The 22,462-nt window shown below is 48.0% G+C and overlaps 1 protein-coding gene across 2 annotated transcripts in view; it reads left to right on the top strand.

Annotated features, from left to right (window-relative positions):
* The window catches only part of SLC25A17 (solute carrier family 25 member 17), a 29,773-nt gene that overhangs the window by 3,770 nt on the left and 3,541 nt on the right, over positions 1-22,462 (top strand). For both annotated transcript variants that reach the window (XM_051962095.1, XM_051962096.1), the window contains exons 2-6: positions 13,838-13,898; positions 16,036-16,102; positions 16,787-16,938; positions 21,364-21,480; positions 22,043-22,188. In XM_051962095.1, coding sequence (XP_051818055.1) covers positions 13,838-13,898; positions 16,036-16,102; positions 16,787-16,938; positions 21,364-21,480; positions 22,043-22,188 — 543 coding nt within the window. The remainder of the gene's footprint in view (positions 1-13,837; positions 13,899-16,035; positions 16,103-16,786; positions 16,939-21,363; positions 21,481-22,042; positions 22,189-22,462) is intronic.

Here is a 22,462-nt window from a genome sequence, read left to right as displayed (position 1 = left end):
ATCTTGTTACACTTTCCTTACTGTTGCATTTTTGTGGAATGAATGGGCGACATTAGGGAAGGCTACATCTTGTAAACATGTATAAAAAGTGGACTGAATTTCCCCCCTGCTTTGGCAAAATGGCCTTTATTTTTTTCCCTTAGTAGTATCCTGTTTTTCTAATCACATGTAAAGATGGTTTTCAACATTCATTTTTGTAAGATTTTTTTTTTTGAGTTCCTTTTTTTTTTGACATCCCCCCTCCCTCCCCCAACAATTGAGGTTAAGTGACTTGCCCAGGGTCACACAGCTAGAAAGTGTTAAGTGTCTGAGATCAAATTTGAATTCAAGTCTTCCTGACTTCAGGGCTGGTGCTCTATCCACTGCGCCACCTAGCTGCCCCATATACAATCCTTTTTAAAAAAAAAACATTTCCATATTAGTCATGTTGGAAAAGAAAAATCAGTTCAAAAGAGAAAAACCACGAGAAAGAAAAAGCAAACAGGGAAAAAAAAATGAAAATAGTATGCTTTGATCCACATTTGGGTTCCATAATTTCCTCTCTGGATGCAGACAACATTTTTCTTCCCATCTATTGCAATTGTCTTGGCGCACTGCATTGCTGAGAACTAAGTTTCTCATAGTCGATCATCACATAATGTTATTACTGTGTGCAATGTTCTGGTTCTGTACCTTTCACTCAGCAGCAGTTCCTGTAAGTTTTCAGACTTTTCTGAAATCAGTCTGCTCATCATTTCTATAGCTTTTTATTTACAGGTTATATGCATGGGTAATTTTTCAGCATTGACAGTTGCCAAACCTTTGTTCCAATTTTTCCCCTCCTTTCCCCCACCCCTTCCCCCAGATGGCAGGATGACAATAGATGTTAAATATATTAAAGTATAAATTAAATACAACATAAGCATACATGTCCAAATAGTTATTTTGCTGTAGAAAAAGAATCGGACTTTGAAATAGCATACAATTAGCCTGTGAAGGAAATCAAAAATGCAGGCAGACAAAAATAGAGGGATTGAGAATTCTATGTAGTGGTTCATAATCATTTCCCAGAGTTATTTTGCTGGGTGTAGCTGGTTCAGTTCATTATTGCTCTATTGGAACTGATTTGGTTCATCTCATTCAGAATTGTTCATCATATAGTATTGATGTTGAAATATATGATGATCTCCTGGTCCTGTTCATTTCATTCAGCATCAATTCGTGTAAGTCTCTGCAGGCCTTTCTGAAATAACTCCTGCTGGTCATTTCTTACAGAACAATAATATTCCATAATATTCATATACCGCAATTTATTCAGCCATTCTCCAATTGATGGGCATCCACTCAGTTTCCAGTTTCTGCCACTACAAAGAGAGCTGCTATAAATATTCTTGGACATACAGGTCTCTTTCCCTTCTTTAAAATCTCTTTGGGATCTAAGCCCAGGAGTGGCACTGCTGGATCAAGGGTATGCACAGTTTGATAGCTTTTTGCTGCTCATAATTTCTTTTAGAACAATAATATTCCCTTATATTCAGGCATTTCCCAGTTGATGACTGAAATTTCTTTGTTTTATTTTGGTTTTGTCAAACCAAAAAGTAGAATCTGTTAAGACTCCAAAGAAGTAAATGCTGCAGACAGGTCTGGCCTTATTTATCTAGGTCTCTTGCATTGACTAGAAGACTCATTTTGTGGAAATAGAAAGTTGGAATTTAAAAGGAATTTTACCCAGATGACTGTTTTTAAAAAACTAGATTCTAGTGCCTTGTGATGCCATAAGTACCTTATTTTGTTGGAATCATTCAAGAAGATTGAGCTGTCATTTTTTTTTTTTTCCCCCTTTTGGGCTGATTTTTCTTCTGCACCATGATAATTGTGGAAATATATATAGAAGAATCACGCATGTTTAACATATAATGGATAATTTGCCATCTAGGGAAAGAGGTGGAGGGATGGAAGGGAGAAAAAAAATTTGGAACACAAGGTTTTCCAAGGGTGAATGTGGAAAACTATATGCATGTGTTTTTAAAATAAAAAGCTTTATATAAAGAAAAATTGAAAAGGGGCAGCTAGATGGCGCAGTGGATAGAGCATCAGCCCTGAAGTCAGGAGGACCCCGAGTTCAAATGTAGTCTCAAACACTTAACGCTTCCTAGCTGTGAGACCCCTGGGCAAATAATTTAACCCCAACTGCCTTCGCGTGTATATATATATATATATATATACCCACATATATATGCAAAATATATATAATATATAAATATATATATAATAAAGATTGAGCAATCCCTGGTTTCAACATCAAATCAGTTTTGGAATAATTATGATGTTAATCAGTAATTTTCAGGAAACATTTTGGGTTCTGGCCTGTAGAGAGAGGGGTCTCAGACCTTTGTCAGGAAAGGGGCAGGGTTTCTCCTGTTCCTCCCAGGCTCCTGCCAATGATGCCCGAGTTAATTGCTGATTGCACTGGATCGTGCCTTCGCTGTGCAGAGTCACAGTATTTGGTGCTGGGCACATAAAGATCAAATAGGACTTAGTCCTTGCCCTAAAAGTTCATATGACTTAATTAAGTGGGGATGCATCTACACAGATGATCAGAGTACAAAGTTGGGTGTAAGGAGCAAAGGAGAGGTCCCCAAATGTTCTAAAACTCAGCTTCTTAAACTTTAGTTCACGACTCATACAGGGTCACATAACTGAATATGGGAATTGCAAAATTATGACTTATCAGTAAATGTTTAATTTGTATACTTGTTTTATAAACCTGGGATCATGTAAGAATTTCTTGGGCAGAAAGGGATTGCAAATAGAAAAGATTTGACACCCTGCTGTATAGAATTGGGGAGGGAGAGAACTTGAAAAAGCTTTTTGTTGCTGTCTTTGACCTTTACATCAAAGGGACCAATGTGTTTCTTCCCCTCCTAGAACCCTCCCTCAGCAAATAATAAAACAAAAGGCTGGGGAAAGGAGGTGGTAAGTAATTCAGCAAAACTAACTCATATCAACCAAGTTTGAAAGTGTATGCCAGAAAGATTCAGGTCAAAGACTTCACAGAGGAATTGGCCCCGCAGCTGAGCCTCGGAGGAGCTGAGGAGGCCCAGGGAGGCAGGTGATGATAGGGTAGGTGAGCTGGAGCTTTGAGTGCATGGAGAGGAGCACTGGGAAAGTCATCTGGAACTAGGCTGTGGAAGTCCTCAAGGGATTGGCGTGTTCTCTTAGTAGCAGGAGCTTTTGAAAGTTTGGGTGAGTCCGTTCTGTGGGTAGCTCCCTCCTAGCTCCATGTTCTGTCCTTAACCAGGTCACTGACAGAACTGTTAAAAAGGAGCAGACTTAGATGGAGGCCCAAATGAATGTGCACATTGGAAGGGAAATCCTGGGTTTGTTGGCTTGGTTCTGCTTAGAACCCAGGGGACAGGGTTGGAGGGTGAGTAGGTAATATTTAAACAGAAGAGACTGTTGCTTACAATAAGGCTACATTAAATATGTTTAGAAGAATTGCACATATTTAACCTATATTGGATTACTTGCTGTTTAGGGGGGAGGAGGTGGTAGGGAGAGAGGGAGGGAAATTTGGGACACAAAGTTTTGCAACAGTGAATGTTGAAAACTATCTTTGCACGTATTTTGAAAAATAAAAAGCTATTATTTTTTTAAAAGGCCATATTTCCTTAACAGAGCTGCTCACAGCTGGAACGGATTCCTTTGTGGAGTCATGATCTTCCAGGGCAGGCCTTGAAGCAGGGGTTCCATGAGTGCTCGAAGGAATATTGCTGAAGGGATTCCTGTTTATCCCATGTCCGAGGGAATAGCACACTCCTGAATGAAGGATCTTGAAAGTCTTTTACTGTGATCAGGCCTGTGCCAGCCTCTTAATTTCTCTAGTTCTTAGAAAAGAAGGGGCATCAAATATTATGTGGGATCACAGATTTTCAAGCCAGAAAAATGTTCCTACCTATGCTTCCCACTTTACCTGGAGTACTTCATAAGATGTGATGGGACTTTGTTGAATTTTGGAGCTATTTTCTAATCCAAACTCATTTAATCTATTTAAAATTTGTCTTTTTTATCATGATTTTTAAAAAGCATCAAACATGAACATTGCCTTCTGTCTTCTCATCTTACAGATGAGGCTCAGAAAGGATCCCGGTAATATAAGATCAGAGCACCAGTAGCAGAAACAGCACAAGGGCCTGGGTCACCTGACTGTTTCGGTCAGAGATTTTGATCTGAAAGGTGATAGGTGATCCACATCCTGAGCCCTTGTTTTATGGGGGAGGATCTGGAGTTCAGAAGGGTGGGACTGGTCAGACTTGTCACAGGGTAGGGATCTGCTCTCAGAGGTAGTCTTTGAACCCAAGTTTTCTGACTGCAGAGCTATTCTTTCTGCTTTTTAGTTGAGTCGTGTCCAACTGTCTGTGGCCGTACTGCAGTGCTTTGCCATTTCCTTCTCCAGCTCTCTGCTAGACCAAACTATTGACCCAGAACTCCCTGCTCCACTAAAGCTCGATTGTTTCACCCATATTCAGTATATGTTTAATGAATGTTTTCTTGTTCATTCAGTGTATTTTTGCAGAGCTGTCCACAGCTTTCCAGAGTGTGTAATGTATGTCTCCCTGGTGCTCTCACTTACCCTTCCGAATACAGGCCTAGCTTTCTTAGAGTATTCACACTCCATGCCATGCTGATTCCTGTTTTCCTAAGACAGCTTTTGGAAACTCAGTGCTCTTTGGCAGGGCTTTTCTTTTTCCACCACTGACTTCTCCAGGAGGGGAATAAAAGCCAGCAGCTCGGAACTTCGGAATTACCTTACAGAGCTGTGTGTGCTCGTCAGGGCAGATCGCCTGTCTTTTCTGGCGGCAGAACTCCAAACTCTGTAGTCCCCATCACTATCTGTTCTCAGAGTTCAGCTGTGTTTTGCTGTGAGCTCTGGGAATGTTTGCTTGGAGGACCTGCTGGGGTTCAGTCTTTTGCTAACCCCTTCTCCCCAATCTCCGGCCTTGATTGCTGATAATCTGTTAAGTTAACATGTATATCTCCATCAATAAGCACTTGTTGTGTGCCAGGCCCTGTGCAAAATGCTGAGAATACAGAAGGAGGCCAGAGACAGTCCCGTCCCTCAGGTGCTCCGGTAGTGCAGGAGACAATCAATAGGTGCAAACAAGCTTTATATGGGGTAACTTGGAGTAATTAAGAGAGGAGTGGAGGAGTCTTCCTATAAGTGCTGGGATTTCAGCTGGAATGTGAAGGACACCAGAGAAGCTGAGAGGATGCAGTGAGGAGAGAGGTCATTGCAGGGGTGGAAGACAGCCAGTCAGAATGCTTGGAGCCAAGCAACAGAGCATCTGGTGTTCCTGGTCAGGGGACACCCGTTGGTGTGCAAGGATGAGAAGACTGCAGGAAAGGGGGCTGAGGGTGCCAAGTAGAACTGATTGAGAGCCCCAGCAGACTCCTCCTGTAAGGAGCAGAGAGCCCAGGTTCCTCAGGTCCTTATTGATTGTTGACATTTGTTTAAATGGGAGGCACTGTGTGAAGTGCTGAGGATATAGAGGAAAAGCCCAAACAAGACCCTGCCCACAAGGGGCTCACAGGGAGACGGACCCTCTTCCAGCACACCATCACAACTATAGTCGACTCCTTAAAAGTTGGAACAGCAGAGACGATTTTGACCCCTAAGTTACTGCTATCAGATGATGCAGAAAACGAACATGTTTGTGGGCCATCATCAGAAGCTCTTCCAGGCAAAATCCCTTCACATATTCCTGTTCATGGTGATTGCTCCAAGGCCAGAAAGATGACAGCACCTTATTTCAGGGTGATCTGGAAAGAGGAACTCCGTCTGCATTCTGATAGTTCATTGGATGAACGGCCTTGAGGGGTGCAGTGAGCTCAGCTCAGGATCGAAGCAGCCTTTGGGAAATGGCCTAGTTTTCCTAGACTTCTTCCTAGTCTAAATATCCATGTTTTTATTACTAACATTAATTTTATTTTTTCACAAAATCATTTCCCAGCAACTCTCCTGCAATTTCCCACTGAAGAGAGGAACAGTCTGGATTAGTCTTGGGAAGTTGGCCAGACTTCTTGCTAAAAGGAAGGTCTCTCTTTTTGTTTTTGAAAAAAATGCTTTATTGTTCTCTTTCATTCTGACACTGAAGTCATGGTCTCTTCACTACCCCACTAAATCTTTCCTTTATGATGTGGAAAAAACGTTTAAATAAAAACTAGTGACCATGTCAGATAGCCTATGCCATACTGCATCTAGAGGCTTCCTGTCCCTTCCTCCTTTAAGAGGAGGGAATATTCCCTTATCGGTTGTGTCAGTTCAAGAATTTTCATTTATGGGACTCGAGGACACTGCACCACATTTCCTGGCATTCTGGTACAAGATGGGAATTGTTCCTAAAATGGCTTACAAAGAAGAAGTCCATCCCAGGCAGTATCTGATTTGCTTTTCACAGCCCTGTGACGTAAGTCGTGGGTTATTAGCAGGTCACATTAAGAAGGCTGAGGCTTGGACCTCTAGATCGAGCCAACCTCTAGATCGAGCCAGCCTTTCTCTTCTGAGCTCCCGTAGACTGCCCTTGATGCGCCACAGGCTTCTCCAACTCGGCACGTCAGAAGTCTTGCTCCTCTTCCCCTCAGTTCTCTGCATTTTGTGCTCGGCCAAGACAAGGGAAGACGTGTTTTCAGATAGATGTAAGTGCTGAGCAGCAGCTCTTCCTGTTCCCAGTTACAGAAGTCGGGAGGTAAGGGGAAGGTGAGCAGAATGACTGGGACACTCTGGGAACACTCATGTGTTTTAACTGGAAGTTGCCTCCTACGTGAGCAGACCAATAGAAAAGCTTCAGCAACTTTCTTACCTGAGAATAATGTTTTGGAGAACAAGAATTGGAAAACAAATTGGATTCCACACTCTGGGATCTGGCTGAATGTATTTAGAAGTGTCCAGGAAAAAAAAAAAACGTGGGAAGAACCATACGTTGAGCAAAGTCAGCAGAACCAAGAGAACTTCCTTAATGGCCATACTAAGGTAAAGGAAAACATGAGTGAGAAGCCTCAGTCGCCTGCTTTTCCAGCATTATGAAGTCAGCAGCTTGGAGCATCCGGAGGGATTGGAACACAGATCCTCTAACTCCTCTGTCAGGGCTCAGGACCCTAGCCCGTTGCTTGCAACTGACTCTTGGCCCCGATCCTTAGGATATTGACTCCTTGAGGGCCAGGCCTGTTCTCGCTTTTTCTCAGTCTCTGGTGTAAGAGCACCCTTCTTCAACCCTATAGTTGAAGGGCGTCAGAAGTGCTTCTTGATGGTTATTTGGATCGCCCATCCCCAGGGCACAGAGATCTCCCCTTCCCTCAAAGGCCTGGGAAGTGTTTGGCTCTGAAGCACAGCCTGCTTGTATCCCTCATGGTGTCATGACTTAGGGGGTCTCTGCTGTCTGCCGGTGACCAAGACCACTCAGTTCAGTCCCTTGCATCCTTTCCCTCCATCCTTTCTCCTAGCTTCTATCTCCCCTTTCCTCCACACTCCCAGGCCCCCTGTGGCCTCTTGGCTTCCAGGCTTTCCCCTCTCTAGTTCACCTTGCTCATAGATGCCAAGATAGTCCTTCTGAGGTAGAGGAGGTCCCATGTCCCTCCTGCTCACAGGCCATCCAAGCTGCCTCCTGCCTCCCATATGGACACTAAGGCCTTTGCCCACTGCATCATGACCTCACCTTTCCAACCTGATTTCACAAGACTCCTACTCACGTACCCTGTGTCCCAGCTGATTGATCTCTTCTTGGAAGTCAGTGACTCATCTCTTGTATGTGTATCCAACCAGATCATCTCCCAAAGCTTGGCCAAGCTATCCTTCCCCTTCCCCACCTGAGGGGCTGCTGGGTCTGCTGAGCCTGCCCTGATTCTCCCTGCAAAGCCTGGCTTCCTGGGTTATCTCCCTGATTTACTAAATCGCTTTGTGTTTTCTTACCTGTGTATAGATTTTTTGAGCACTGGGATTGTGGTTGGCCCTGCACATAGTAGGCACTTAATAAATGCTTGTTGAGTGCCTCCTACCTGGACTGTCATCTTCTGGAGAGCAGAAACCTCCTCCCTTGGATTTCTTAGCACTGTTTTGTGACTTCCTGTGCCTTTGCCCAGGGACTTTCTGAATCATTTATCTCTGTTTTGTCTTAAAGCTCCGGGAGGGCTTACCTAAGCCTTATTTGGTTTTGGAGCCTCCAAGGGGAGGCTGGGTTCCAAGAGGCGGATGGGGAGCAACTGAGGGATAGGATGTCCTCTGGTAGGAGCTTCTGGGGAAGCCTGAAGGTGAAGGACTCGCTTCAGATGGTCTACAGAAGTTAGCATCTTAATTTTCCATTGAAACTTAGCTTGACCCCTCTGCTCCCTCTCCCTGTTCCTATTTTTGATCCAGTCCAGCACTGATGGATTGTTCAGCTTCTCCAGGCCTTTGTAGATGGATGGTCTGGCCTTCATTCATCACCAGTGGATCTCAGAGTTCCCTCAGAAGGAAGTCTGGCCCCCACTCCTGCACCCTGCACTTCCTCTCAATCAGAAGCTCCTGCTACCTGGTTCCAGCCTCATGTGTTGGTCCTTTTCCTGCTCTTTGTGCTAGGGATGCAACATGCCTGTGACCTGCTCTGAGGCCATTTTTTAGAACATGTCCTGAACTCTGGGAGAGCCAGAGAGGAGGCCAAATACCACAGCGGGGGGACTTGGATGCAGTATTAGATGCTACAAATTTGTCATTAGCTCCCATTTAGAGGGAACATGCAGCCAGAATCACCAAATATAGTCTTAAGAGTTGCTCTTATTCATCCAGCCAAAGGTTCTCGAGGGTGTCTTACTGCCAAACCAGCTCTTAAAATAGTTTAAAATGTCAAGGCTTTGTCTCTCCGCCCTTCTGGGCTAATTCTCAAGATATTCAGACTCAATTTCTCTTGTATCCAGACTCATGGTGCCAGCTCCCTCCAGGGCTTAGGACAAGAAAGCGTTGTTTTTCTGGATATTTGGTGCTTTGGGGGCCATTCCTTCAGAGGTGGCAACCCAACTCCCACTCAGGTTCTTAGAGCTGGAGGACAGAAATAATGAATTTATTTTTATTCATGACTGGTGGGATTTTATCACACTCTGCCTTATCTTCCATGCATAAGAGTAACCCCCTTGCAAACTGGCAGAGATAGTTCTCTGGGGAAAAATGACATGATGAAATCAATCTGACTAAACCATTGTTGGAAAAAAAACAGGTTTATACAGCCTTTGGCAGAAGATGAGTGTACACAGTGTCCATTTTATTGTAGGATCATAGACCTGGAAAGGATCTTAAACGTGAAAGTGAGGTTGAGAGGTGGCTACTTGATTTGCCCCTGTCATTCAGAGCTTCTCTTTACTTCTGGGTATTCCCATCCCAAGTCTAGCACTTTCCCCAGCCCGACAATGAAGTTGTAGCTGGATACTAGAGCTATTTATGCTGAAGATGAAGGAGAAAAACTGGAAGGCCAATTTGGGATAAATCTTTGTCTCTCTGAGCTCCAGCAGACTGTCCTCAGAATGATTTCAGATACTTGTTGAATTAATTTTTATACCCTTCTCTCTCTGGGCCTGAGTTCAAGAGCACCCTTGGATCTATGGCAGAAGGAAGTCAGTATCCATTAAGTCAGCTACAGGCCATCTCCAGTTCCACTTCCCTAGCCTTCAGCCATCAGGGTTTGAAATGTTCTTTGTAAGTTTGGATTTAGAAACAACTGCCACAGGAAATAACCTTCTAAATGGTGGTGAGTTTTCCAGACTACCATAATATAAGTGAAATGCTGTACATTGAAAATCTAAAAGTTCGAGCGACACCTTTCTTCTCCCCCCCAAAAAAAAATTTTGGGATCTTGGATTTAGAGCCAAAAAGGTATCTGATCCAAACAGGCCTATAGAGAATAACTTTCTCAAGATCACGCAGCTGGTCAGCAGTAGGGCCAAGATTTGAATCCGGGTCTTTTGCTTCCAAACCAGTGTTTTGATTACAAAGCCAGGACAACCTATATCACTCATCCATCAGTATTTCTACACCACCACCTTAGTCTTTACTCCTCATGCTTAAGAAAACACAGTAATGAGCAGGCTCATTGGGCTGGCAAGTTATTTTCTACCTAAGACCCTATAAAAGGATCTTAATAGCTCAGAACTGCAGGCATCTTGATAAATATATGGTGATTGTTGGGCAGGGGATGACAAGAAGGAATCTTGAGTAAACAGGGACCTTGGGACGGGAGCACTGGTGAATCAGGTTGTGAGTATCTTTGTTTGGGTACCAGTAGAATACTCCAGTACTAATCAGGATGAGTATTCCTTTCAGTAGTGCAGATTGCAGGCCATCCTCCCCTGTTAGGGAATCTTTCTTTGTTCCTCTTGATGCCTTGAACACGCTAGCCAGCCTACCAGCTAACCATCAATTTGTTGCCTTTTTTTTTTTTTTTTTGCCATGGGATGAGTCCGTCCTTTCGTTTTCAGCCATCCTTTGCTCCTGTTCTTATTCATAATTCTCTTGTCCTGTGATGCATCTGCTCACTCCCCCACTGTTGCCCTCTGGGTGATACGCTTAATTCCTGGAAGACTTTTGTGTTCCATGACTCATGGCCATACATTAACACTGATGGAATATTGATATTTTAAAAGATGATTCTTTTGTTTCTTGGGGGAAGTACAGGGTCTTTATTAAAGGAACTTGTAATTTCCCAAAGGCAATTCAACCCACTCTTCCCATTCACCAGATGGCTGACTCAGGCTGATCATTGTTTCCTAATGTGATGTTTGTTGGAGATAGAAATAGGGATGGATGAGTGATACAGGTTGTCCTGGCTTTTTAATCAGGGCTGACATTTTTACATGTGTACAGAATACTTTCCATCCATCACTGTACAATGCAGCCCAACAAACATTCGGTAACTGACAATTATTTGGGTGGGATCGGGCTAGAAGCTAGCCCTTGAGGAGCTTGTTATATTCCAGTGGGTCCAATCCCTTCTCTGGGCTTCGGTTTTCTTAAACAGGAGGATGTTGAACGAAGATGGTTCTTAAGGTCCCTTTTAGCTCTAAATTCTGTGCTCCTGTAAGTCATTATGTGTGTTATAATTGGAGAGAATCTCAGAGGGAAGGCACTGAGATTGAGGAGGACTGGGAAAGTCCAAGAAGTTGAGATGAGGGAGAACATTTCGGGCATGGATCACAGCAGGAGGAAATGCTCGGAGTCTGGAGATGGAGGACATGGAACAGCCAGGAGGCTCTCAGACTGTGTGTAGGGGAGGGATATAAGAAGACTGTGAAAGGGGAGGATTTGAATGCCAGACTGAGAAGTTTAGATTTGCTTTGAAGGCAGTAGGGAGCCACTGGAGTTGCTGGGGAGAGGGAGGTGGTGTAGTCGGAATCTTACTTTGGAACATCAGCCAGGACAGTGGCACAGGCTGGATCCTGGGCTTCCTGGAATCAGACTCATCGTCTCTAAAATGACTGGGTCTGAAAAGCCAGTCAGGAGGCTGAGGCCCAGGGAACTTCACTGACTCTGGCTCTCTGCAACCGGGCAGGTGTTGGAAGGAACCAGCGACTGTGAGACCTCCGGGAGCTTGTGTTTGTGTGTCTGGGGAACCGGACCGTCTCTGCTGCCTGCCTGCCTGCCTGACTTTTGTTCCTTTGTGGGGGACACCAGGCGGTGGGAGCACATTGGGTCTGTCTGCTGGCCCTGAGGGAGGGCTGTTTGTAGGGGGACACGTGTGTGTCTAGCTTTTGTGCAGCCCGTGTTCATACAGTGGTGCATCTTCACCATATTCACCCCCTTCTCCCTTTGGAGGGCTCCTTCCTGGGACGCCATCGGGGGATAGCCCAGACTGGCCAGTGTACATTCCCTCTCAGCTGAGTTTTGGGGACTTGGTCAGAGCTGGGGAAGTGTCACGGATAGAGAGCCCCATCTTCTTCCTTTGAATCCTCGACTCTTCATTTCATACTTCACAGGCCCCAAGAGAGATTGGCCCGTTTCTCTGCCCTCCAGCCCAGCTGCCCACAAGTGCCGGGGCCAGGCTTCTTTCCTGGTAGGAGCAGTGGTCAGTAAGCAACTGTGGCACTTTGTACGTCCAGCATAGTGCCTACTACATGCAAGGCACACACTCCACACAGGGTCACTGAGGCCTAAAATTGGTGGTCTGGCTCTCACCCCCCTCCCCCCACCTTCCAGCCAAATCAGCTTGCAAGCTGCTCTCTGAACTTGACCTCCCACTTTCTGCTGACCTACATTCATTCAACCCATCCTCAGTGCTGGGATGTTTTCTCCGCCTCTCCACCTCTCAAACTCCTCCTGTTCCCTGGCCCAGCGCGGGGACTATAACTTTGGGGAGGCCTTTCCTGATGTCCTCCCCTGAAACCTGCATCTTCCTCTTTGCATTTCCTAGCCTTTTGCAAGATCTCTACTTTACCCCATTGTACATTATAATTCTCATGTTTTTGGATATATCTCATTTCCTTGAGCACAGATACAGCCTTCCTTCCTCCCTTCCTTCCTTCCTTCCTTCCTTCCTACCTTCCTTCCTTCTTTCCTTCCTTCTTTCTTTCCTCCCTTCCTTCTTTCTTTCCTCCCTTCCTTCCTCCCTTCCTCCCTTCCTTCCTCCCTTCCTCCCTTCCTTCCTTCCTTCCTTCCTTCCTTCCTTCCTTCCTTCCTTCCTTCCTTCCTTCCTTCCTTCCTTCTTTCCTCCCTCCCTTCCTTCCTTTCTTCCTTCCTTCCTTCCTTCTTCTCTCCTTCTCTCCCTCCCTCCCCTCTCCTTTCCTCCTTTCTTCCCTCCCTCTCTTCCTTCCTTTTCTTCCTTTTCTTTCTTTTCCTTGCATCGGCCTTAGGACACCTAAATGTCCCAATGAATAGGGCTCTGGCCTGGACTCAGGATACTCAAACATGTCCTCAGATGCTTCCCAGCTGTGTGAACATGGCCAAGTCACTTCATTTCTGTTTACGGTATCTTCCCTAAGAAAGCCTCATGACTGTTATGATCCTCAGAATCAGGAGAGTTAAGATACAAATGACTGACAATCCCTCCCACAGAGCATTGATAAGAATTTTTTGATGAATCTTTATGGAGTTCCTTTTTATTTCTCAGAAGAAGCTTTTGTGTGTTTTTCTTTGCAACACAGTAACTTAAAGGAAATCTTGGAGGACAGTTGTTCAAGTTTGTTATGGAAAATAATGCCGAGCAATTAAATTATGTAAATTGAATGGGAAAAGACTTGGATTTTAATCTTGGCTTTACCATGTGGCCTCGGGGAAGGCAGCTTTCTTTCTCCTGGCCCTAGGCTCTTCATCTGCTAAATAAGGGGGATGGACTCAGGGGGGTCCCAAAGGTTCCTTTTGGGTTTTCTATTATCCTTGTTTTTCCTATTTGAGGAAGAGAAATTGTTGAGTGCCTAATTAAGGAGTATGGAAATGATCAGTTTCCCTCCCATTGAGTCTTATTTGGTGCCTCTCTCGATAGTAGGGAGCAACTGGTGATGTTTCCAGAGAAAACTGATTCTCCCCCAAGGGTCTCTTGAACTTACCTCAGCATTTTTAGAATCTGTTTTGATTGTGGAATGATTTTTGTTTTAGAGAATTCACTTCTTTCATCCCTGAATCATTAAAATTCTATAGAAATGCCGTTGCCTTTACTATGCTTATGCTTAATAGAAGTTTTCTGAAGGAATATTTTCCAGAGGGACTAAAAGGTTCCAAAATCCAAAGCCTGGGTTTTGGAGATTGGGGGTAGCCGGCAGGGGCCACCTCGTCCGTGGTGGGGGGGGGTTCTTGGCCAGCTCCGGCTCCTTGTGAGACTACTAGCTAAATGTTCTTTCTACTCTGCAGGGAAGTGTGACTGCCATGACGGTGTTTTTCCCTTTGGACACAGCCAGGCTTCGACTTCAGGGTGAGTAAACCTCTGCTCTGGGTGAGCTCGTGCTGATTTGCTCTATGGTAGGCAGCTGCCCACGATCCTGTCTGGGGCAGCACACGGGGGCGGGCTCCTTTGAGGCCCTGCTATGGCCTTTTCCCACTAGCTTGGGGTTTTGTTGTCAGGGTCCCCTGTTGATGAGCAGCAGTGAGCTTTCCCAGAGGGATTTTGGAATCTGAGGCAAAGAAAGTGAGTGAGATGGCTCAACTCCCATCTATCATGCAGGGGTGCAGAGGCCAGCCCACAGGCTCTCCACTGTGCACACCGTGGGCAGTAGCCCCAACTCAGGAACCTCCGGGAACTAGATGCCAGCCCGTTCTGATTTCATTAGCTTTCCTCATTAGGCCATGTTCTCCTCCTCAAAGTGTAGTGGGCCTGGCCAGGCCTCCTCAGGGGCCAAGCAGAACGGATCTTGTTCTGCGCTGGCACACCCTTCAGTGACTCAGACGGCTGACTGGGTCTCTCTCGTTTTCATGTCTCCCTTCCCTTCACATACTCCTTGTCTTCACGGTCCCCTGCCACCCTGTTTGGCAGCATCCCCCAGATGCCCAGAACTGAGGGTGTCCCTCTCGGGCTGGGACTCTTTGCACTTCTTCCTTTTCTTTCTTCCTCTCATTCTTGCTTGCTTTCTTGCATGAATGATTTTCAAATCTGTGAAAAAGGCTTTGAGGCACATGCAGAAATGCAAGATCACTGAGTATTTTGCATCACTGGCTCTTAGACATTGGGCACCCTGTCAGCCAAGTCAACCTTCCCAGCAGGGGCTTGTTGGGAAATAACTGTGTGGCTGATGGCCTTTGTTTGTTCAGTCATTTCTGAACAAAGTCAGCATTGAGTCCAGGGGGACACACCACCAAGTGGAGACAAAAGCAGGAAACTCTCTGCCTTCTGCTGGTCTGGACATGGCTACTTGATTTACTGCAGGAAAAGAGCCGGCTATCGTGCCTGCCATCTGTGGGCTCTGCCCTTTCTTACCAATGCCAGAAGACTGAAGGCGCATATGCGACAGCTGAGGGGAATGATTGAGCTTTGAGTTAATCAGTTCTTGGATTTAATAAACCCTTCCTACCTCACAAAGTTAAGCCACTTGACTTCTCAGAAAACTGGCAGATTTGGGGATTTGACTATTTTCACATTGGCTGCTTTGCAAAAGATAGAAAGCAATTTGGAACTCTACTCTCACAGCCCCTCAACTGCACATGTCCTTTGACCCTTGGATACCACTGCTAGGCAGATGTATACCCTGAAGAGCCTGGAGAAAGAAGGAAAAGGCCCATCTGTACTCAGAAAATAATTGCAGCATTTTGGTGTAGCAAAAAGGATGCACTGATATACGTGTGTGCGCGCGCGCCTGCATGTGTGCACACTCCCTTCCCCTTCCCCCCCATTATCAGAATGTGAGCTCCCTGAGGACAGGAGCTGTTTCACCTTTTCCTTAGTGAGTGCTTATTGCTTGCTTGTCCATCAGTTGGGGAATGACTGAACACATGATGATCTATGAATGGAGTGAAGAACTCTGGGAAGATTTGCATGAACTGATGCAGAATGAGGTGAACCACCAGGGCAGTAATTAGTAGTCAGCGTAGTGACCCCCACACTGTAAAACAGGCCTTCTCCCCATTTTTGTGTCCTGGGGCTCTCAGACCAAATGGCAAAGCCTCTAGAGCCTCTCTCAGAGTCGTGTTTTTGAATAAATGAAATAAGATAGACAGGATTCTGTAGAAAACCAAATAGAATGAAATAAAGATATAGTTTTTTCCCCATCTAAGTTTAGTAGAGCCTCAGAAATTTTGGGGTCTTGTACCCCCAGCGTAAGAATTCATGCTGATTAAAATGTTTTTCTTAAATTTGATCTGATGAGTATAATTATTGATCTCAGAAGACTTATGATAAAGCCTCTCTCTTCCCTAGAGGACATAGATCTGTGAGCACATTCCCTCCAGCAGTACAGATTGCAGACCAGCCTTGCCTGTCCACTCACTCCTGCTCCTTCCTCTTCCTTTTGTTAATCCAGGAGGATCCAGCCTGTCCTCTTTGAAGTTGCAGGGATACCAGGGGAGCCCATGGGTACATGCAAATGAGGGTTCTAATGGTCTCTCTTTTGATCTGCTAGTTGACGAGAAGCGGAAATCCAAGACCACACACACAGTGCTGATGGAGATCATTAAAGAGGAAGGCCTGTAAGTGTGGGACCCTGAGGCCCTATGGTGCTGCGGGGAGGAGGGTTGTTGCGTGACTGTACCTGCTGACAGGCGGTGGTGGCCCTTGGGACAAGGCCTTCCTTGTGATCCTGGCCTGCCCCTCGAGTCAGGAGTCGGCCTACAGCTGGCAAAATCAAGACCTGGCTTCCCTTAGGTGGGGCTGACTCTCTGCAGGGAGTTCCTAGACACATGTCCCACTTACCAGATGTGTCTGCAAGTGGGCATTTTATGCATTGCATTTTGCATGTGCTTATTGTAGCTGAAAACCAGGATAAATCGTTTGGGAAAGAGCAATAGCAGCCTGGGCCCGCCACGGCGTCCATCCCAGCCTGGGCAGTGGGAGTCACGGAGTCAGACGGACTTAGTCATCTTTGTTTGTGGGTGCTCTCGCCACCCTCCTGTCAGAGTCCTGAGCATTTGGCTTTTTAAAAAATAAAGGACTTCTGGGGCAGCAAACTGGTGCGATGAGCCCTGAGTCAGGAGGGACTCAAGTTCAGCCTCAGACACTTACTCACTGTGTGACCCTGGGCAAGTCTCCCAAAAGAACACAGAAAGAATAGAATCTATAGCTTCTGACTAGCTCAGGAAGGGCGGGGAGCGGGCCAGTCTGGGCCCATTTCTGACAATTTTTGTTGCTGACGATTTCTTTGTGTTTTCTCGTAGCCTGGCACCATACCGAGGGTGGTTTCCAGTTATCTCCAGTCTTTGTTGCTCCAATTTTGTCTATTTCTACACTTTTAATAGCCTCAAAGCTGTCTGGGTCAAAGGGCAACATTCAACAACAGGAAAGGACTTGGTGGTTGGATTCATCGCAGGTAACAAGGGTTTCTGAGGGAAATACCCATTTTTCAGGCATCACTTGTGGCGATCTGCATGTACTGTAGGAGGGGAGACTTTAGCACTAATTAGTGCTCAGCAAAGGCTTGTGGCTTCCACTGGCTAGCCAAGTCAGCGAGCATTTATTAAGTGCCTGCTGTGTGCCAGGCACTGTGTGAACACTGGGGATACAAAGAAAGTCAGCCCTGGCCCTGAGGAGCTTATGGTCCGATGGGCAGGACACCGGCAAACAGCCAGGGGGGACATGAGCCAAATGGTGCCTGCCCCAAGGTCACTACTCTCTGTGAGGAGAAGACAGCCCCGGGGCCGGCGCTCCAGGGAAGAAGGGCAGAGTGTGGGGGCGGGGAGGGGAGCGACTGTGGGCCTGCTGCAAGCTCCCCTGTGGGAACCCACAGCCCCGTCATGGATGCACTTACATTGCCCATTCTTTTTTGTCACCTCCTCGTTGGCTTGGGGAACTTGGACTAAAAGGACTCGTCGACATTGCAAGGGGTAGAGAGAGGTCAGGGGCCAAGGGTCCCTCTCTACCCAGACTGTCCACAGTCCTTAGCTTTGCCCCTCCCACTTGGTGGCTCAGCCCCTCCACTGGCCCGACAGGGGGCCATGAGGGCATGGACCATCCTCTTGTCTCCTTTCCAAAGCCTTGCTTGTGCTGGAATTTCCATCCATTCTGAATGGAGAATCGTTTATGTTTTTTGTCCAAAGCCCTGAGCCCTCCAAGGGGCAGGACGGCCCCCTTGCAGCCCTCTGTGGCCCTGCCAGGTTTCAGGCCTCTTTCTGCCCTTACTCAGAGTGTTGGGCCCCACAGCACGGTCCCCTTCAGGCAGATTGCCCTGCTGCTCCCAGCCCTGCTGTGGTCGCTCGGCCCCTCCCTCCCTCCTGTCTCCAGGTTCTTTGTGGCCCTGGACACACTTCATCGGCACATGTGGTGCTGGTCGGTGGAGGCACTTCATTGTGTGTGTGGGGGGGTCTTGCTCTCCTGTGGACCCTGCCTTTAACATCTGGGCCCTGAGGTGTTGGGAGTCATACTTCTTTCCAGGACACCCAAGAGAATACCCAGGCTGCCCTTCTCCTTGTACTCTAATAGAGTAACCGGCTTTCTCTAGCACCTCAAGGTTAGGAATGCCTTACACCTTGTTGAGCCTCACAAAAGTACTTTGGGGAAACTGAGGCACAGGTCTGCTAAGTGGCTTGGAAACAGACTTCCAGCCCAGATATCACCGACTCTATCCCCCGACCCCTGATAACCCCCAACGCCTGGTTTTGGACTACTCTGTTAGTTTAAGCCAAGTCTTCCTGCCAGGAGAGTCTTATTATATCTTGGAGTTCATCCCCATGTTGATTAGTTAAATAAATGCAATGTAGTAATAAAATTATGTTTTCAAGTCCGGCCTCCTTGCCTGGCCACGTTGACCCTTCCTGACCTTTGGGCTGGAAGGGCATGGCTATGGCTTGTGCACCATGTGGTCTGGCCCTCGGGTTTGAGCATACAGGGACCAAAGTCACCTGATCTCACCTCCTTGTACAGATAGACAAACTGAAGTGAAGGGGTGGAGCTGTTGAAGAAGATTGTTCTTTGCTTTGGGCCTTTTTATTTCCCATAATCACTGTTGTTTGGGGTTTTTTAATCTTATTGCCAATATATTCTCAAAGTAATTAAAGAAAATGTTGCCTTTCCTGCCGGCAGCCTGGTTGTGGTATAATAAGCTGTGTGGGAGCCGGAGCATTGTTCTCTCCTGAGAACAGCAGAAACCCAGCTCTTGTTATTCAGACTCTGCATTAAACTTGGGAGTTTATTCTTGTGACCGTATGTGCCTCCTACCCACGGCAGTCAGCTGTCGGGAGCAGAACCCTTCTGGAGCTTGGCAGTGGGGGGAGAACTCTCTTCTGGGGCTGCCCCGGAGCTGCCCCAGCCCATAGGGCTCTGCTCTCCTGAGACAGGCCGTGGGTGAACATAATTTTGTTCACACTGCACTTCAGGGGCTTTAGCTAAAGCTAAAGGAACTGCCCACCTTCTGGCTGGGTCCTTCCTCTATAGCCAAGAAGGCTTAGGGCAGATCAGACCACTTATGGGCAGCATCCCAGGATCCAGTGAGACCCGCCCTCCACTACTCTCCCCAGCTTCCATGGCATTGATGGGCCGGGGCCTGGCCAGAAAATGGCCAACTCCTCCCCTTGGGGCCAGGCTCCTGGTGCTGCTGCTCACGAGCCCCCACTGAGGTGCTCCCCATTGATTATACAGGTGATAGCAACTAGCCAGCCAGCGCCCAACGGTCTTTTGTTAAGGTCATTTGCTAGTCTGGGACCTGCAAGAACAAACTGGAGCTGGGGAAATGCGGGGTCCTGCTTAGGGCACATGTGGCCCCTCTTTTCATAGCAGTCCTTCTCCCCTTTGTTAAAACCTAATGCCGGGCTCCTTCTAGAGCCCTGAGCTTCCTTTCCTTAGCATGTCCAGTTTATCCATGGATGCTGCTCCTGGCTCAGTGAGAAGTCCCTTTGTATTTTAGGGGAGGGGGCAGCCAGCTCTTCCCTCTCCAGCCCCAGGTTATTCGCTCTCACTAGCTTGGTTGTTGATTGACTGATTCAGTGCAGGAGTTGGATCTTTTCATGTTCATTTGGGGTGGGGCGAATCTTCAGCCTTAGATTCATATTTAATTTTCATTAAAACATCAGCATGTTGGCCCCTTCCCCTGCTCCAGAATCGAACCCTTGTAGCAAATACAGCTCTGCATTTAACAGTGTAAACTGTTCTGACTCCGGAGCCCTCCCCACTTCTTTCCTGGGAGGAGGGAGGTATATTTCGTTAGCTTTTATTCCTTTAGAAACATAAAATACACCTCTCAGCAGGACTCATGTCCTGGCCATAGGATAGAACCTAATTTGATCTGTGTGGAGGTGGGAAGCTGCTCAGTCTCCCTCAGTGAGAGCTGTGTTCTGGCACGAGGGGCAGGATTGGAGGCAGAGGAAGCAATCGCCTGTACCCTTGCCCATCCCTACATCCCTAAGCGAGTCTTAAGCACCAGCGTCTGCCCTCTGGGAGTTTCCACTTGGGGAAGATGAGTGCACACATCTCTGAGGCTGCTAGAAGAGGAGTTGCTATAGCAACAGATCATTGCCTGGTGCTTGAGGTCCTCTGAAGATGGCTGGTCTGGTCTTTCAAAGATGGCCAGGGCCGGTCCATCCTAGAGGCCTTTCCCAGGTGGGCGGCCGGCCATGGTCCTCCGAGCAAGGGGGGCTTGAGGGAGGCCTAGGGGCCACAGCAAAGATTCAGTGCCACGGGGCGCGCCACTTTGTTGGCGTTTTTGCCATCAAATGCTCGTGCCATCTCAGCTGCGCAGTTCTGTACGGCAGGGGAGCCAGGGGAGGTTGAGTCTCCCTGTGGCCTTTGAGGAGCTTCAGGGCTGCTGCTGGTCCCCAGGGAACCGCTCTGCTCCGGGAGAATCCATCCTGCCTCCTCGGCCCCAGTAAACATTACTCTCCTTTGTTAATTATTTCAGGCCATCCTTTAAAAGAATATGTTAAAGTCTCCAGATGATGTTAAATGGGGATGATGAGTTTTTAAAAGAGAAGCGCCCGCCTCGCCTTGTTCCAGCCCAAGGCCTCCCTGTAGGACCCAGCTCCCTGCCCCTCCTGAACTTTGTAAGGAGCAAGTGGAGCGCGCTGCTTGGGATGCTGCCCCAGCCCGGCTTGCTGCCTGCCTGTCTGAGGGGGCGTGAGGATGTGGGGGAGGGCCGGGGCTTCACCTCGCCACGTCCTCCCCGGCTCTCACCGCCTCCCCGGTTTGTCCCAGCCTGCACGGCGGCATGGAGGGTGACCGCGTCTGCTCGGGGTCACTGCTGCTCCCCTTGCCTGGCCTCTGATCCCTCATTGGGAAAGCGGGCAAGGCTTTCTCTGAAACACTCCACAGTGAGGATCCGGGGTGGGGGGTGCCCTGCTTCTCCAGTGGAAACCCCAGTCTTCATGGTCAGAGGTGGTGCTGTTAACTGTTGTAGAGTATCTGCGTCGTATCTCTGGGTCTCTGCAGGTGTCTGTGTGTGTCTCTATCTCTCCCTCCTCTCTGTCTCTATTTCTCTCTCTCTGTCTTTCTGTGTCTCTACATGCATCTGTATCTCTGTCTCTGTCTCTTTCTATGTCTGCATGCATCTCTACATCTCTGTCTCTGCATGCATCTGTATCTCTCTTTCTCTGTGTCTCTTGTCTGTCTCTGTTTCTGTGTTTCTCTCTGTCTCTGTCTTTGTCTCCCACCCGTCACCAGTCACGTTCCCTCCTGAATTGCTTCTAACAGTAGGGGCTTGTGTGGCCACCCACCCCAGCCCAAAGAGGCCCCGGCTCTGCTCCGACGTCCGTGATGCAAGAGGCGGCGACGGTTCCCTGATCCCCCCTCTGCTTCCTCTCCTGCCTAGGTGTGGTGAACGTGCTGCTGACCACGCCATTGTGGGTAGTGAACACGCGGCTGAAACTCCAGGGGGCCAAGTTCAGGAATGAGGACATTGTGCCCACCAACTACAAGGGCATCTTGGGTGAGTGCCTTCCTGCACCGGCTTCCTGCCCCAAGGTGGGTGCTCGTTCTGGACTCCTGGTGATTTTGCCCCAGGGCACCGTCTGCCCTTCTGGTCCTGTGACGTTTGTGCTGGGGCACAGACAGTGGGGAGGAGAGGCGGGCACTTCCGGCATTGCCTGGAGTGAAGCAGAATTGTCCCATGGGAAAGGGCAGCCGCAGGCTGGGTGTCTCTTGGCCCCTCGGTATCCACTGAAGTTGTTGGGCTGAGGCTGGGATGGTGCCTGTGATTTCCTTGGCAGAAAGAGAAAGAAAACCCTTCTCCAATGCAGGTGGCAGCTCCCCTGCACCTCAGAGCCTCCGAGCTGCCCAGGGCCCCAGTGGAGATGGGGCGTGTTGGAGCTCACATGGCCACTGAGAGTCAGAGGGAGAACTGGAACCCGGATTTTCTGGTCTCCGAGGCAACAGCCTCTGGCTACCCTCCAGCAGGGGCGCATCTGAGCCTTTTGGAGAAGCTGCTCTGCCCAGGATCCCTTCCCCCTTTGCCCCTTTGGTTCTGGAGCATCCCTTCTCCTCTTCCTCAGATGCTTTCCGCCAAATCATGCGAGACGAAGGGATCATGGCTCTGTGGAACGGCACACTTCCCTCCCTCCTGCTGGTCTTCAACCCCGCCATCCAGTTCATGTTCTACGAAGGACTCAAGAGGCAGCTCTTGAAGAGACGCCTGCAGGTACAGGCCTCCCTCTGAGGTGGGGGAAGAGGTGCTCCGGGGCCTGGCCCTGCTGGCCCTGCTTGTGGGCTTCTGGGGGTTCTGGTCCTGCCAGGCAAGTGTGTGGGCCTCTAAGTCCTGGCCCTGCTGGCCCTGCATGTGGGCCTCCGGGTCCTGGTCCTGCCGGCCCAGCATGTGGGCCTCCAAGTCCTGGCCGTGCTGGCCCTGCTTGTGGGCCTCTGAGTCCTGGCCCTGCTGGCCTAGCAGGTGGGCCTCTGGGCCCCGGTCCTGCTGA

The sequence above is a fragment of the Antechinus flavipes genome, chromosome 5 (assembly GCF_016432865.1).
Source record: "Antechinus flavipes isolate AdamAnt ecotype Samford, QLD, Australia chromosome 5, AdamAnt_v2, whole genome shotgun sequence".
Classification (NCBI taxonomy): Eukaryota; Metazoa; Chordata; class Mammalia; order Dasyuromorphia; family Dasyuridae; genus Antechinus; species Antechinus flavipes.
This window is presented reverse-complemented; position numbering and strand designations above follow the sequence as displayed.